The 14,104-nt window shown below is 33.2% G+C and overlaps 1 protein-coding gene across 1 annotated transcript; it reads left to right on the top strand.

Moving 5' to 3' along the window:
- Nucleotides 1-7,813: 7,813 nt before the first annotated feature.
- Nucleotides 7,814-10,329, top strand: LOC106431147 (4-coumarate--CoA ligase-like 8). Its single transcript, XM_013871961.3, has 5 exons — nucleotides 7,814-9,285; nucleotides 9,363-9,508; nucleotides 9,609-9,676; nucleotides 9,782-9,884; nucleotides 10,028-10,329. Exons 1-5 carry the CDS (start codon nucleotides 8,058-8,060, stop codon nucleotides 10,139-10,141), a joined length of 1,659 nt encoding a protein of 552 aa, XP_013727415.1. The 5' UTR covers nucleotides 7,814-8,057; the 3' UTR covers nucleotides 10,142-10,329.
- Nucleotides 10,330-14,104: the final 3,775 nt, after the last annotated feature.

Genomic DNA, 14,104 nt, shown 5'->3' with positions numbered 1-14,104 from the left:
TTCCTCGGAATTCCGTCGGTATATTCCGAGGAAATTCCGAGGAAACCCAAAATTTGGGCTTCCTCGGAATTTCCTCGGGAAATTCTGAGGATTTCATTTTCCGTCGGAATGTCCGTCAAAATACCGATGTTTTCTTGTAGTGAGGGAAGATTCTGCGCAAGGACCTCATCAAGCTCGCAACTTCCAACTCCACGGTTTAAAACTCTAACAAGACTATTAATGAGAGCCAATTTCAATTCTATAATTATCATATCTTCCACCTTTCTGGAACAATAAAAAAAGTAAATAACAGTCTCCATGCATTCATATGAACGTGTAGTTCGAGCGTCAACAAAATCTATATATAATAGCAAACCCAAATTACGTAGTTGCTGACATCATTTTTTTTATAGGAAAAAAAAGTTCAATCCAATGGTCAATTTTTTTTTTTTTTTTTGTGATCTAAGAGCATCCATATCAATGAATCCCTTCGTGATGTTCATCTTTTCAATTTTTTATTATTAAATTTTTTTTCTTTTTCTTTTGATTTTTTTTTTTAAAAAGAGGAAAAAAAAAAAACTTGACCAATCGCGGACCGCCACGACACGTGGGGCCCGCACTACAGTGATGAACTTTAGGAGAGAGGGGTTCATCCAAGAGAGCTTTAGGAGAGAGAAGTTCATGTGGTTGAATTATTATTTTTTTTTCTTGATTTCGGTGTGAACTCCCTCTATAAACCCTCAACGCGGATGCTCTAAAGACCATAAACGCTCTTGTTGATGTCATCAAAATATTATGTTTGACAACTCTTCCTTAAATAGTTATATATTTAAGCAACACATCTTTTAGCAAACATACCTTTTCATTATCTATTTAAGCAATGCATCCCTTAACAAACATATTTTTCACAATTTAAATTTAAAAACAAAAATATGAAATGTTTCCATCTCAAACAACACATTGCTTCTAGATTAGTCCTGGATGTACCTTTTCATAGTCTATATAATGAAATTTTTATAGCAGAAATTTATAAAAAAAACATACTTGGTTGTTTTAGTAACCATCTTCTATCTCCTTTTCTTATTTTCTTGGTATATGTCAAGGTATGTCATTCCGTATTCATTTGGTATCTTATTGTACACTTAATAATTGATGTTTAATAATAGATTCTATAACGGTTGATTAAAGGGAACAAATAGAAAAAAAAATTTAACGTCATTAGTCTTTCTTCTTCTCCTTCCTTTAAAGTCTCAGAGTCATTATTGAAGTGTTGATCTGTTTACGGTGACATTTATCACTGGGTTTTGTTGTTTTTAAAGAAGTAGAGTAAATATTACAAATTTTACATACCTTGCTGTTGTTATCGCTAGAACGTTGGTATCAAATAAAATAAGATTGCAAGTCTTATTTAAAAAAGTAGAGTTAGTCGAGTATGAGATTTATCTCATTTTATATGAAAGTCTCATTGTAAGAGAATTTGATGTTGGTATTGTCTTCTCCACGTCTTCATCATTCGGAACCATTTCGTTGGCTTTTGATGGCACGGCTGCTTCCTCCTGTAGTTGTGTCTGGTGACGACAATGGTGGCTCGTCCTTTAACTGCATCAAAGTCAAGAGATGAAGAGTGGGAAGTAGAGTGTCCAACGAGGCATAACCCATTCTCGCAACGTGATAAACGAGATGATTTTAGTGTCCAACCAACATATAAAGTTGGATAATAACTATTGCAAGTGACTTTGCTGTTGTTGCTGCTAGAACGTAAGGATCAAATAAATAAAATTGGAAGTCTCATTTAAAAAAGTAGAGTAACTCCTGTCTGAGATTTATTTCGTTTTATATGCAAATCTCCATGGTAGTCTTAGATTTATTTCATTTTATTTGTGAAACTACCAAACCGTTTGATCACATATAAACCATATAAAATCATAGATGAAAAGAATTTGCACGAAAAGAAAAAGTAGACGAAAAGTAATAAAGTCTACAGAAATAAAATAAAATAAAAAGAAAATTGGAAGGGATAGACATAGATTTTTGCCCATATTTGTTTATTCTCTTGACAATTAATTTTTACCAGCATAAAAATGACTTTTTTTAATTTAAATATGAAATGGATTAGTTAACAAAATCCTATTTGATATTCCTTCCCGTGGTAAACTTTGTAAAAAATAATTAAATTGTATAAGAATAAAACTTTTGACAACACTATTACGTACCAAAAAAAATAATAAATATTTTTTTACTATGTCTTCTTATTTAGAATAAAAACATCTATGTACATATATAAACATATTAAAATATAACTGATGAAGAACTGAAAAGTTGTGACAACTCTGCTTCTAATTTAAGCAGATATGCTTTTTCATTCTTTTTTTTCTATTGAAGATAAATTAGTAAACACCTTAAGAGGATTAAACTTTCTCTATTGCATAAATAAGAAGTGAGGATATTTTTGTATCAGTTATTTTAAGTTATTATAACCTTAAAATCATGAGTATATAATTATATATATTTTTGGTCTAAATATATAGACATATATAAACATATAAAAATATAACTGACGAAAAAATGAAAAGACGTGTCAGTGCTTCTAATTTAACAGATGTGCCTTTTCATCATTTTCCTTTACTACTGATAATATAATCACTATATCCGTTTGAATGACGCTTAATAATAAATAAGTTACCTTTTTATGATGAAATTTTTTTTTATCTGTTATTTTAAATTATTATAACTTTGAAAACAAATGTGAAAGGTGTGTTTTCACGTTGAAAGACATTTGGTAACACTAGATATTAGTTTTTTTTCTTTTGTATTTCATCATACTAATGTACGTACTCCATGTATTTGAAATAACTAAAAAGTTCAAAGAAAATAAAAAGTTACCATTAAAAATACAACATAACTTTTCAAAACTAGCAGACACAATTGTTCAAGACTCTTTTTACACTATAAGTAGAGAAAAAAGGATCACTAATTCACAAACAACAACAACATGGATAGGAAGGAATCAAACTTCCTACCTACAAATTACTAGAAAATATCAAGATGAAACGTGGAGAACAAGGAATTATAGAAAGAGTAATAAGACAATGTGGGAAGTAAGAAATCCTAAAATTGGTTATAAGCCTTAATTTCTTACTACCGGATGAAAAGGTAGTGTTTTCAATATTTTAATTGAATTACTTTTAATACAATAAATAACTTCAAATTTTTTATAATCTAGCAATCTACTATCGTGGGATCAATTTATAACTGATACATTCATCAATTTTCTCAGGAACCATTAGAATGTAAAATATATATCTTCAATGATTGTGAGTATGGAGGGCTGGAGATCATTATAAAATTTCAGAACATCCTTTTATTATTTGGTGTAAAATATATATCTTCAATGATTGTGAGTTTGGAGGACCGGAGAACATTATAAAATTTCAGAACATCCTTTTATTATTTGGTTGAATGATTCAACAATATCTCAAATTGAACAATATGGTGTATTAATAAATTGTGGGAAATTTAGGTTCCACGATTATGATCAACTTATGAAAATTGTAGACAAAAATTAATTATATGATGGTAATACAAAAATAAATAAACACAAAACTTATTGATGTAGTTAATGTGTATTAAATAATTAAGTTAATTACAGATACTATTGGTGTTATCATTGAAGAAATGCTGAACACAAAAAGATGCAAGTAGTAGACAAAGAAGAATAAACCTAGATCTTCAATTCGAAGGGTAAGTTCATAGTTACATCGGTCAGAAAGATAATTTATTAGTAAAATATTAAAATATCAAAATTTTGAGATTTAACCTCTTCTCATAACTTAGAATTTGATTTAAGTTTGACAAAAAACATAATAAAATATTTTGCAAAACTACTGCGTCAAATTAAATAACCTAATATTAACTTTATTACTACATTTCAAAATCTCGTTTTAATAATATTTACGCTTCTTTTTATACTTACTGTTTTATAATATCACTAAGTTTAAACGTTTTTAATATTTTTTTAATAAAAAATAGGGAAATCAAAGTGCATATTACTATATGGGACAATGTGGTAGATACCTATCAAAAAAAAAAAAAAAATAAAGAAGCAAAAAGTGTAACTCTAATAATAACAAGTGGTCATCCCAAAACATTTTCAGGTTTTGTAATGTATCATCATACTTAATTTAGATAGAAATTAAAATTTTAAACAATAAATAAAATTATGGTTATAAACATGGAAAATGGGATATATTTATTTAAACACAATGTCAGCTTCAAAAATATATAGAGATGATCGCTTGGGTACTATTCAATCCTTGAAAGTAACCAATGCATATAGATTGAATTCAAACATATTAATTAATTGGCTAGATATTATTGTATATGTATAACCAATTAATTAATTTGTGGACTACCCAGAACACCTACAACACAAGTGAAGTTGGAAAACAATGTAATCAACACACTTAACAACATTGTCAAAATAACATAAATAATGAATTTCATTTCTGGATATTTGTTTGAGGTATCTCAATTATTTATTCTAATAAAACTCACATATGAGTTTTAAAAACATCAAAATATTCATAATTGTTAAAAAAAATATGTTGTAGTCCATTTATTGTTGGAAGAAAGAGTTTACCATTGAAAGAAAAATAAAGAAATTAGTTCAATAAATGGATGAAATTACATATCTTGTCATCGATGTGCAAAAATATTTCAAAAAGTGGGTGGAAAGTTTATTTGCAAAAATGCACAAACATGGATATTGTTGGTATCTTAAGGTAACTAAGAGTACTAAAGATTTTTTAAACTTAGATAATAAACAGATTAATAATAAAATGGTAATTTATAATAGCTATAAAACATAGACTATTGACGAAGATAATTAAAATACTGCATTATTAACCACATTCAATAAAGAAATGACAAGAATTATGGGTAAATATTCAACAGACTTGATTAAATTACGTAAGGGTACTACTTATAAATATTATTACACTATAATGTATAAATAAATACTAATGTTTAAAATTAACAAAAATGCAGGAGCAATCATATAATGATTCATGTGATAACACAATTATCTCTTTCTTATCAGAACAAATTGGAAAAGTTTTCAAATTCAATGTTAAAGTCACATCTTTTAATTATAAGTTTATAACTCAACTTCAGCAAGATTAACAGTCACTTGAATTACGTGACAAAAAAAAAAAAAAAACAGTCACTTGAATCAACAAGAAACCCAATTAATATTGAAGAGGTACAATACATTTTGACTAACAATTGTTATACTCTTTCTTTTGTTTCTAATTATAAAAAACAAAGTAAATAAAATACAAATTTTTTTTTTAATAAATACATCATTTATATTTAGCAGCCTGTTATAAATGCAAGTGTTGTCGAGACAGAAGGAAGTAAAGTCATTATTTCTTGTAAAGAAAAAAAAAGAGATTAGGAAAAATATTTAAGGATGATTACGTTTCTTAATTTTACAATGTTACACTAGAACTGTTTTTTCAAACAAATATAATAACATTTTCCTGTTTTTATACGCATTATATATTTACCACTCATTTATTGTATAAGTTTTCAATTACACAAGTTATTAATCTACTAAAACTATGTTAAAACATTTTATATTAAATAACTAAAAAATTAACACAATTTTATAAGTCCAACATTTAAATTAAACAATTTACGTTTATTCTTCACGCGCGGGGTTGTTTCCTAGTGCATATAAAAGAATAACCGTTAATTACATATGTATTGATTCAACCATCCAAAAGTTAGTAAATATAAAAGTAACTGAGTAATTTATTTGGATCCGTGCAATATATAATTAAGCTCTTGAAATCATGTAACTGAATAATGTTTAAACTATTTCACGACAAGAAAGAGTCATTTATACCGACGCCCAATTTTGTCAGAAACTCGCCGGGAGACCTCATCTCTGAGAATTTTCCGAGAACTATCATTTCGTTGGAGTTTGACGGTCGGAAACAATAGGACGTCGGTACAGTGTCGGAATTTATCGACAAAACGTGTTCTCGGAAAATTTCTCGCTAATGGTTGTCGGTAATTACCTTGGCATTTCCGACAATTTTCAGAACTTTAAACAAAGAAAAAGAAATGCAAAAACAACAAAAAAATAAAAAATAGAAAATATTATAAAAATCTCAAATATTTATTACATAAAATTAGAAAAATTAAAATAAACATTAAAAACTATCTTATATATTAAAACAGAAGTCACAACACAACTTTGATTCATGTGTGATTTTTTAAAAAATGAATTTAATGGACATATTCCTAGAAAGTCATGTTACATTTAATCTCAAATCTTATCATTTAAATTTTGGGCCTAACATAAATTTTTATTGGGATATCAATAATTGGATTTAAATAATAGATGATTCATTGAATTTATAGATAATACAAATTAAATAGATATAATTTAATGTTGTAATACTATATCTCCATATGTTAATTATTTAAATATTTATCGATGTTAACTTTTAATTATAGAAAAACATTAATAACAAAAATCATATTATCTAACAATGATTAATTTAAACTACCTTAAACCAATGAAATTTTTTTTTAAACTATATAGTTTATTTTAAAAATTAAACAAAAACTAAATGTTTAATTATTTATTCGATAATATAAATTTATGAAGCGAAAAGTTTAATTTTTTTAATTTCTAATTTTTTGAAATGTTACATTATCTTTGAATATGACAACAAAACAATATTTTACTAATTTTTATATATATAGTTACGATTTTAATAATGAAATAATAATCCAAAAATATGTATATATATAAGAAAATACAAATATAAGTGAAAGTTTGAAACAATCTATTCAATGAAAAAATATACCGTAAATTTATTATGTTTGAAAAATTGATAGACACATATATATTATAATATACCAATTTAGAATTAAAAACAAAATATTTATATAAAAATAAATGAAAATAAGAATCTGCGCGGTTGCACGGATCGAGATCTAGTCCTTGTTTGAAATAAATAAAAAAACATTTAAACTATACTAATGCTAAATAATATACTATGCCGGTGAAAGGATCTACGGGTTTGTGGCGGTGCTTGAAGAAACAACGACGGCGGCGGCCATCGAAGAAACAGTGACGGTGGGTGATCTGATCAAATTTGAATTATTCAGATTTAGATGTGATTCCTATTCGGTTTATATAAGAGTTTTTTATATGGGTGATCTTATCATATTTTCTAAATATTTTAGATATCCTAATCATTTACCGATACTGAATGTTTACTTGTTATTTCCTATTCAAAATAGTATAAACTTAAATACGAGAGATGTAAAACTTTGTGAATCTAACAAAATCGCCAAATTTAAGACCAGATCATATTAGCCAAACTTACAAATTGGTGACAATGTATAATAGCTAACTTGTTATGCAATTTACAGATACACCAACTATATGATATAACATGTACCTGATTATTTGTCGGGGAATTCATGGATAATGTATACGCATAATCACGTTATTTGTAGTGACAAATTGTAGTTTGGTCCATTGCTTGCTTGTATAACTTCTAAATCATGGAAACATAATCAAACTGGAACTACACTTAATTTGTTTTTGGTTTAATTACTATACACTACACTATACGTCATGACATCTTCTTGTATAACATTACCCCCGGTCTAAGTAAGAGACGCTGAGCTGTTAAAGTTCGTGCCATGTGTCATGTGTCATGTGTCAACTTAAGTTAGGACATGATTAACCCCGGTCTTTTAGCCGGAGTTCTTAACTCATGATTTGACATATTTTTTGTTTTTTTTTCACACTTTTCGCCTAAGAGACGGTTCTTAGAACATGATTAACCCGGGTTCTTAATTTGAGGTTCTTAATTCATGATTTGACATTCTTTAGTTTTTTTTGTTTTTTTATACTTTTCGGCTAAGAACCGTGTATTAACCGAATCTAAGAACCAGATTTGAGTTAATCATGGTCTTAATATAAATACTTTGACAAATCTAGAGCTGTGCATCCATCTAAAGTAGATGATTTAATCCCCACCTGAAGAAAAATGACAAACTCCATAAGATCATCATCATCATCATCTCTCATCGATCCTAGAAGTGGTTTCTGCAATGAAAACTCGACGTTTTACAGTAAACGCAACCCATTGCCACTTCCGGCGAACACCTCACTCGACGTCACCACTTTCATCTCCTCTCAACCTCACCGCGGCACAACAGCCTTCATCGACGCCGCCACGGGCCGCCGCATAAGCTTCTCCGAGCTCTGGACGGCCGTAAACCGTGTCGCGGACTGTCTCCACCGCGACGTTGGAGTAAGAAAAGGCGACGTCGTGCTCGTCCTATCTCCCAACTCCATATCCATCCCCATCGTCTGCCTCTCCGTCATGTCTCTCGGCGCCGTCGTCACCACCGCGAATCCTCTCAACACCGCCGGTGAGATTTCAAGACAGATGGCAGACAGCAACCCGGTTCTCGCCTTCACGACCCCTGAGCTGAGTCAGAAACTCGCCGGTTCCGGTATCTCCATTGTCCTCGAGAAAATGGGACCCATTCGCGGAGTCAGAGTCGTCGGTTATATGAGTGAGATGATGAATAAGGAGCCGAGTGGGAAGAACCGAGTCAGAGACCGAGTCCACCAGGACGACACGGCGATGCTTCTCTACTCGTCGGGAACCACAGGACGTAGCAAGGGAGTGATGTCGTCTCACGGGAACTTAATCGCACACGTGGCCAGACACCTCGTCGAGCCAATGGACCCGCACGAGATCTTCCTCTGCACTGTTCCGATGTTCCACACGTTCGGTTTGTTGAACTACGTCATGGCCACCGCATCGTTAGGCTCCACGGTCGTGATCCTCCGGAGATTCGAGCTACACGAGATGCTGGCGGCGGTTGTGAAGTACAGAGCCACGACGCTGGTTCTGGTGACGCCGGTTATAGTAGCTATGATGAACGGAGCAGAGCTGATCAAGGCGAAGTACGACCTGAGCTCGCTGAGAATAGTTAGGTGCGGTGGAGCTCCGCTGAGCAAGGAGGTTACGGAAGGGTTTATAGAGAAGTATCCAACGGTTGATATTTTTCAGGGTTACGCTTTGACGGAATCTAACGGTGCAGGAGGTTCTATTGATACGGTGGAGGAGAGCCGGAGATATGGTGCGGTGGGGTTGTTGTCGTCCGGTGTGGAAGCGAGGATTGTGGATCCGGATACGGGTCGGGTCATGGGTGTTAATAGAACGGGTGAGCTCTGGCTTAAAGGGCCTTCTATTGCCAAAGGTAAATAAAAAAATAAGATATTGCTTGGGTTACACGTATACATTTTTATGACCAACATTTATTTGTGTATATAAAAGGTTATTTTAAGAATGAAGAAGCTACAAAAGAATGTTTTAATTTACAAGGATGGCTTAAAACCGGAGATCTTTGCTACATTGACGATGATGGGTTTCTTTTTACTGTTGATCGATTGAAAGAGCTAATCAAATACAAAGGTTATCAGGTTAGACATGTCTTCATTGTATCATGTAAATTAATTAGGTTTACCAAACAAAAATTCACATGCAATTATCTAACTAACGTGTTATGGGGATGTATAATAGGTACCTCCAGCTGAACTAGAGGCTCTCTTACTGAACCACCCAGATATTCTAGACGCAGCCGTTATTCCGTTAAGTCTTGTTGATCTTTTTGCTTTGAGTAATAATCTTGTTTTTAAATCATCAGCATAACACGTCGTTCTCTTACTTCTCCTCGGCTTTTGTATATTGCATAGGTTACCGGATAAAGAAGCAGGGCAATGTCCGATGGCTTACATATCGCGCAAGCCTGAAAGCGATCTCTCTCAAAAACAAGTTATTAACTTCATCTCTGAACAGGTGCTTATATAACCACAATCATTTTATTACTAATTTAACACATCTTGTTGAAGGATTAATTAGCTTATTTGGTTGATTTCTTTAACAACTTAAGAATTTACTATTTGATTATTTTGGGTGTTTATGATGTAATAAACAAACAGGTAGCACCGTATAAGAAAATAAGGAAGGTCGCGTTTATAGACTCCATACCAAAAACTCCATCGGGCAAGATACTTCGTAAAGACTTAATCAAACTAGCCAGTTCTAAGCTTTAAGCGAATCACAACATTATTACTTTTTTATTTTATAGTTTTTGTTCAACATTATAAGCAAGAAATTGCACACAACGAAAGAATCATAATAAGAGAAGTTGTAAACTTGTAATATATAGTTTTTGTTGTAAACTTAAGGATTGAGAATCTATAAGTTCTTATTATATTAATCGATCATAAGGTGCCCTTATATATGAGAGTTACAAAAAGATAAAAGGAAAGACATAAATATGGAAAGTGTACAAATACAAGGAAAATGAAACTAGGGTTTCCCCTTTACTAAGCCGCTTCTGTCTCCTCTTGTTGTGCGGCCGCCTCTCTCTCTCTCTTTAGGTGTTGGGCAGGTTTATGGACCGGACCGGTTATGGACATCCATCATATGGTTTATAACACTCTTCCTTGGATGTCATAACCATTCAGAGTTTGTAATACGCTTTGGATGTTGCATCATTAAAACCTTATCAGGAAAACCCAGTGGGACAAAACCATGAAGAAGGAAAGAGAGTACAACACGTATTACTCCCCCTGATGTGTACCTCCATATATGTCCTTCAAGTTGGCGCATCCCAACCTGATGGTTGAGCTTCATGGACGCCAATGACTAATGGTCTCAATACCAAGGTAAAGTAGTGCTACCGTGTTGCAAAGACATAACTTGCCTAGGATCTATCATTGTGGATCCGAGAGATAACCTGTATCAATCAAAACATATTAACCCTTCTTTGGGTTTTGGTTAGTATAATGTAATCTCAAATTTTTAGTTCCTTGTAGGTAACATAGGATGTATTTTATCATGTCCCAGTCCCTTATGTTCGGACATGACCTAAACCTAGACAATAGGTTTACATCAATACTCATGTCCGGATGTGTATGACATGACAAATACATCAAGACAAGGCGCCAATAGTACTTAAGGTAAGGGACATGTATGTCTTTATTTCCAGTGCCTCATGGTCGAACATGGGCTAAACATATATAAGAGATTCACGGCAAGAACACATGTCCGGCCTAGTATGGCTTGCCTATTACATTAAGGCGCCAATGACACTTGGGTAAGGGACTTTACCGGACCAAGGACATATTTCTTGTCCTTCTTGGGACCAAAGGATCCGTGTCCAAGTCAGAGGTACTCACGACCATGTCCTTCTTGGGACTTACAATGGGTTTGTGTCCAGACCAAGGGACCTTATGGGACAACTCAATGGGCGAGCTTTGGTCCATGTTAAAACCGTTTGAATACCTTTCTATAAGTCCTTTGATGCACAAGGATTCCATCTTTTAAGATGTTCAATTTGTAATCCTAAACAAAACTTTGTTTGTCCCAAATTTTCATTTCAATCTCTTTCTTTAGATAATCGTTTGAAAGTCTCTCCAGAGGTTCCTAGGATATTAACATATACTTGTATACTTTAGTTCTCGAGAACCTGTTGCATTTGACTATCCAATACCTTCTGGGACTTTTATATATATCTCATTATCTAGTGGACCATACAAGTAGGCGGTTTCTACATCCTTTAACTGCAAGTCTATTTTTCTTCTTTTATGGCCAGACTTGTTAGGAATCTAAATGTGTGTTGCATCCATCACAGCGGAGTATGTCTCCTCATAATTTATTCCTGGTCTTTGTGGAATCCTTGTGCATATGGTCGTGCCTTATATCTTGCTATCTCGCCATGTATCATTTCTTTCACAAAGACTCATTTTTGTCCAACTGGTTTCACATCTAGAGGTGTCCGAACTATGGGACCAAAACCTCTCTTTTCTTAATGAACTTAACTCCACGTCCCCTTTCCATTTGATCTAATCTGATTTGTTGAGTGCACTCATGTATGGACGTGGGTTCATGATCCTCATTCATTTCATAATCTCAAGTGCTACACTGCATGCAAATATATCATCAATGTCGACATTCTTTCTCTTGTTTCATTTGTGTCCCGGACATGACATAACTTATTGAGGTTTCATTATGACCTTCGTACCCTGAAGCATGGTGTCCCAAGACTCATTGTTAGGCACCTTAGGTACAACCATGTTTATGGTTTCCTGATCCACGGCTGTGGTTTTTAAGTTTGTCCATCTTAGGATCGACCATGTCTAGGATTCCCTCGTCCACAGATTCATTAGCACCTTTCTTTAATATCCGAGGGATCTTATCTTTGGAACTTATTGGTCTACCACGTTTCAAACGTGCCTTAGACTCAGTAGCAACTTGATTGTGTTCTTCTTGAACATCAATTCGAATTTGGTGCATTTACAGCTGGTATATATGACTTAGTCATTCTATTCGGGTCAGTAACGGAATCTGGCAATTGTTTAAGCTAGCTTTTGTATAATCTTTTGGACTTCTAAATCTCATTCTTGAGTCTGAGGATCTTGCCAATATAAGGATGTATGATTCCATGTAATTTCTTTTACTCTTTTACCAGTTTATTACTTTCTCCCCCTAATCCGTGTACCTGGCATCAAACTGATCACCCATATTTGGCTCAAGGTACTTAATAATCGTGGGAGAATCATATCCAACATATATCTCCATCCTCCTTTGAGGTCCCATCTTAGTTCTTTGTGGTGGAGTAATTTGTATATAGACGGAACATCCAAATGTTATACGATGGGATATGTTTGGCTCTTGACCCGTTATCTAATCGATGGGGAATATCTATGCTCACTAAATGGCCTGATGCGTATTAACTTAGATGCATGTAAATTTCGTGTGGCCCAAGCTGTGACTTGGAGTTTTGACCTCATAAGTAATGGTCTAGCAATCAGCTGTATGCGTTTAATAAAATATTTCGGCCAAGCCGTACTTGGTATGGACATGTATCACGAAATTGTCCACACTTACCCCCATGGACATACCATAATCATTTAAACGCTTGAGACATGTATTCACCAGTTTATTATTTACTTAGTTTCTTTGACTGGTGATGGCCTATCAATGAGTTTCCCTTGTGTACATGCTACACACGTGAGATTCTTTGGGTTAACTCTTTCTTTCTTTCAATGTGTGCCCAATTGTATATCAATTTCGCATCATGTTTGAACCAGGATAGCCAATCCAGTTATGCCATAAAGTGAATATTTTTCGCAGGCATTTAGCCCTTATCATCCTGATCTTGGCATAGTAAAGACCAGTAGAGAATGCAGGTATAGTTTCGACCATTTTTCTATGGTCTTGGGCGAATTTTATATATCTAAAAGGAACTTTTTATTTCCTTTGCCCATTGTTTCAATATGAAAACCACTCTTATATCTTTAAAACTCAATGGGCTTCTATGAGTGAGTATAAATCATTAAATTTATTTAGTCTGGTCGTAGCTTATCATGAGAATGGCTATACCCGTAACTATATTTCTTATAAACTTATATATTTGAAAAAATCATTCATTCCTTTTATTAAGTTCGGAGTAAACAAAGCAATAAAATAAATTCAAAGTGATAAAACAAAGCAAATATAAAAGCAAAACAAACACAGAAGTCGAAATCAACATTATTCTTTTAGGCAATCAAAAATTTCATATTCCGTAGGATCATCTCTTTCATGATCAAAATCATCTTTACCATCTTTATATACCAAGTGGGCTTCAGGATTCTTCCATTTCAGACTCTCTTGATAGAGGTCACAAAGATGTTTGGGAGTCTTACATATCTTAGCCTAATGGATCTCTATTCCACATCTATGACACACTGATTTGGTCGAGCTTTGTGGTTTAAAGGATATACCACGGTCTCTGCCTCGACCATGGTATCAAATTAGGTTGACACCCACGGTCTTTGCCATAGTGGTTCCCACGGACAAATGTATAATAGTGGCCATGGCCACGTCCTTTCTACCCTCTACGGCCATGGCCGTGTATTTTATCGTCCTGGACGTGGTTAGATTCTTTGGATTCTTTCTTTTCCTTTGCGGCCTTATTGGCTTCAGGTAATGGGGTTGATCCAGGAGGTCTCAATTCATTGTTTCTC

Source organism: Brassica napus, chromosome C8 (genome assembly GCF_020379485.1).
Source record: "Brassica napus cultivar Da-Ae chromosome C8, Da-Ae, whole genome shotgun sequence".
Taxonomy (NCBI): Eukaryota; Viridiplantae; Streptophyta; class Magnoliopsida; order Brassicales; family Brassicaceae; genus Brassica; species Brassica napus.
The sequence above is the reverse complement of the archived record's forward strand: the minus strand, read 5'-3'. Positions and strand labels throughout refer to the sequence as shown.

What these genes read in the sequence shown, in the direction of transcription:
- LOC106431147 (XM_013871961.3), top strand. Translation starts at nt 8,058, where the DNA reads ATGACAAACTCCATAAGATCATCATCATCATCATCTCTCATCGATCCT. An exon ending in TCAAATACAAAGGTTATCAG is followed by an intron (nt 9,509 to 9,608) that starts GTTAGACATGTC and finishes GATGTATAATAG; the next exon opens with GTACCTCCAGCTGAACTAGA. An exon ending in CTAGACGCAGCCGTTATTCC is followed by an intron (nt 9,677 to 9,781) that starts GTTAAGTCTTGT and finishes TATATTGCATAG; the next exon opens with GTTACCGGATAAAGAAGCAG.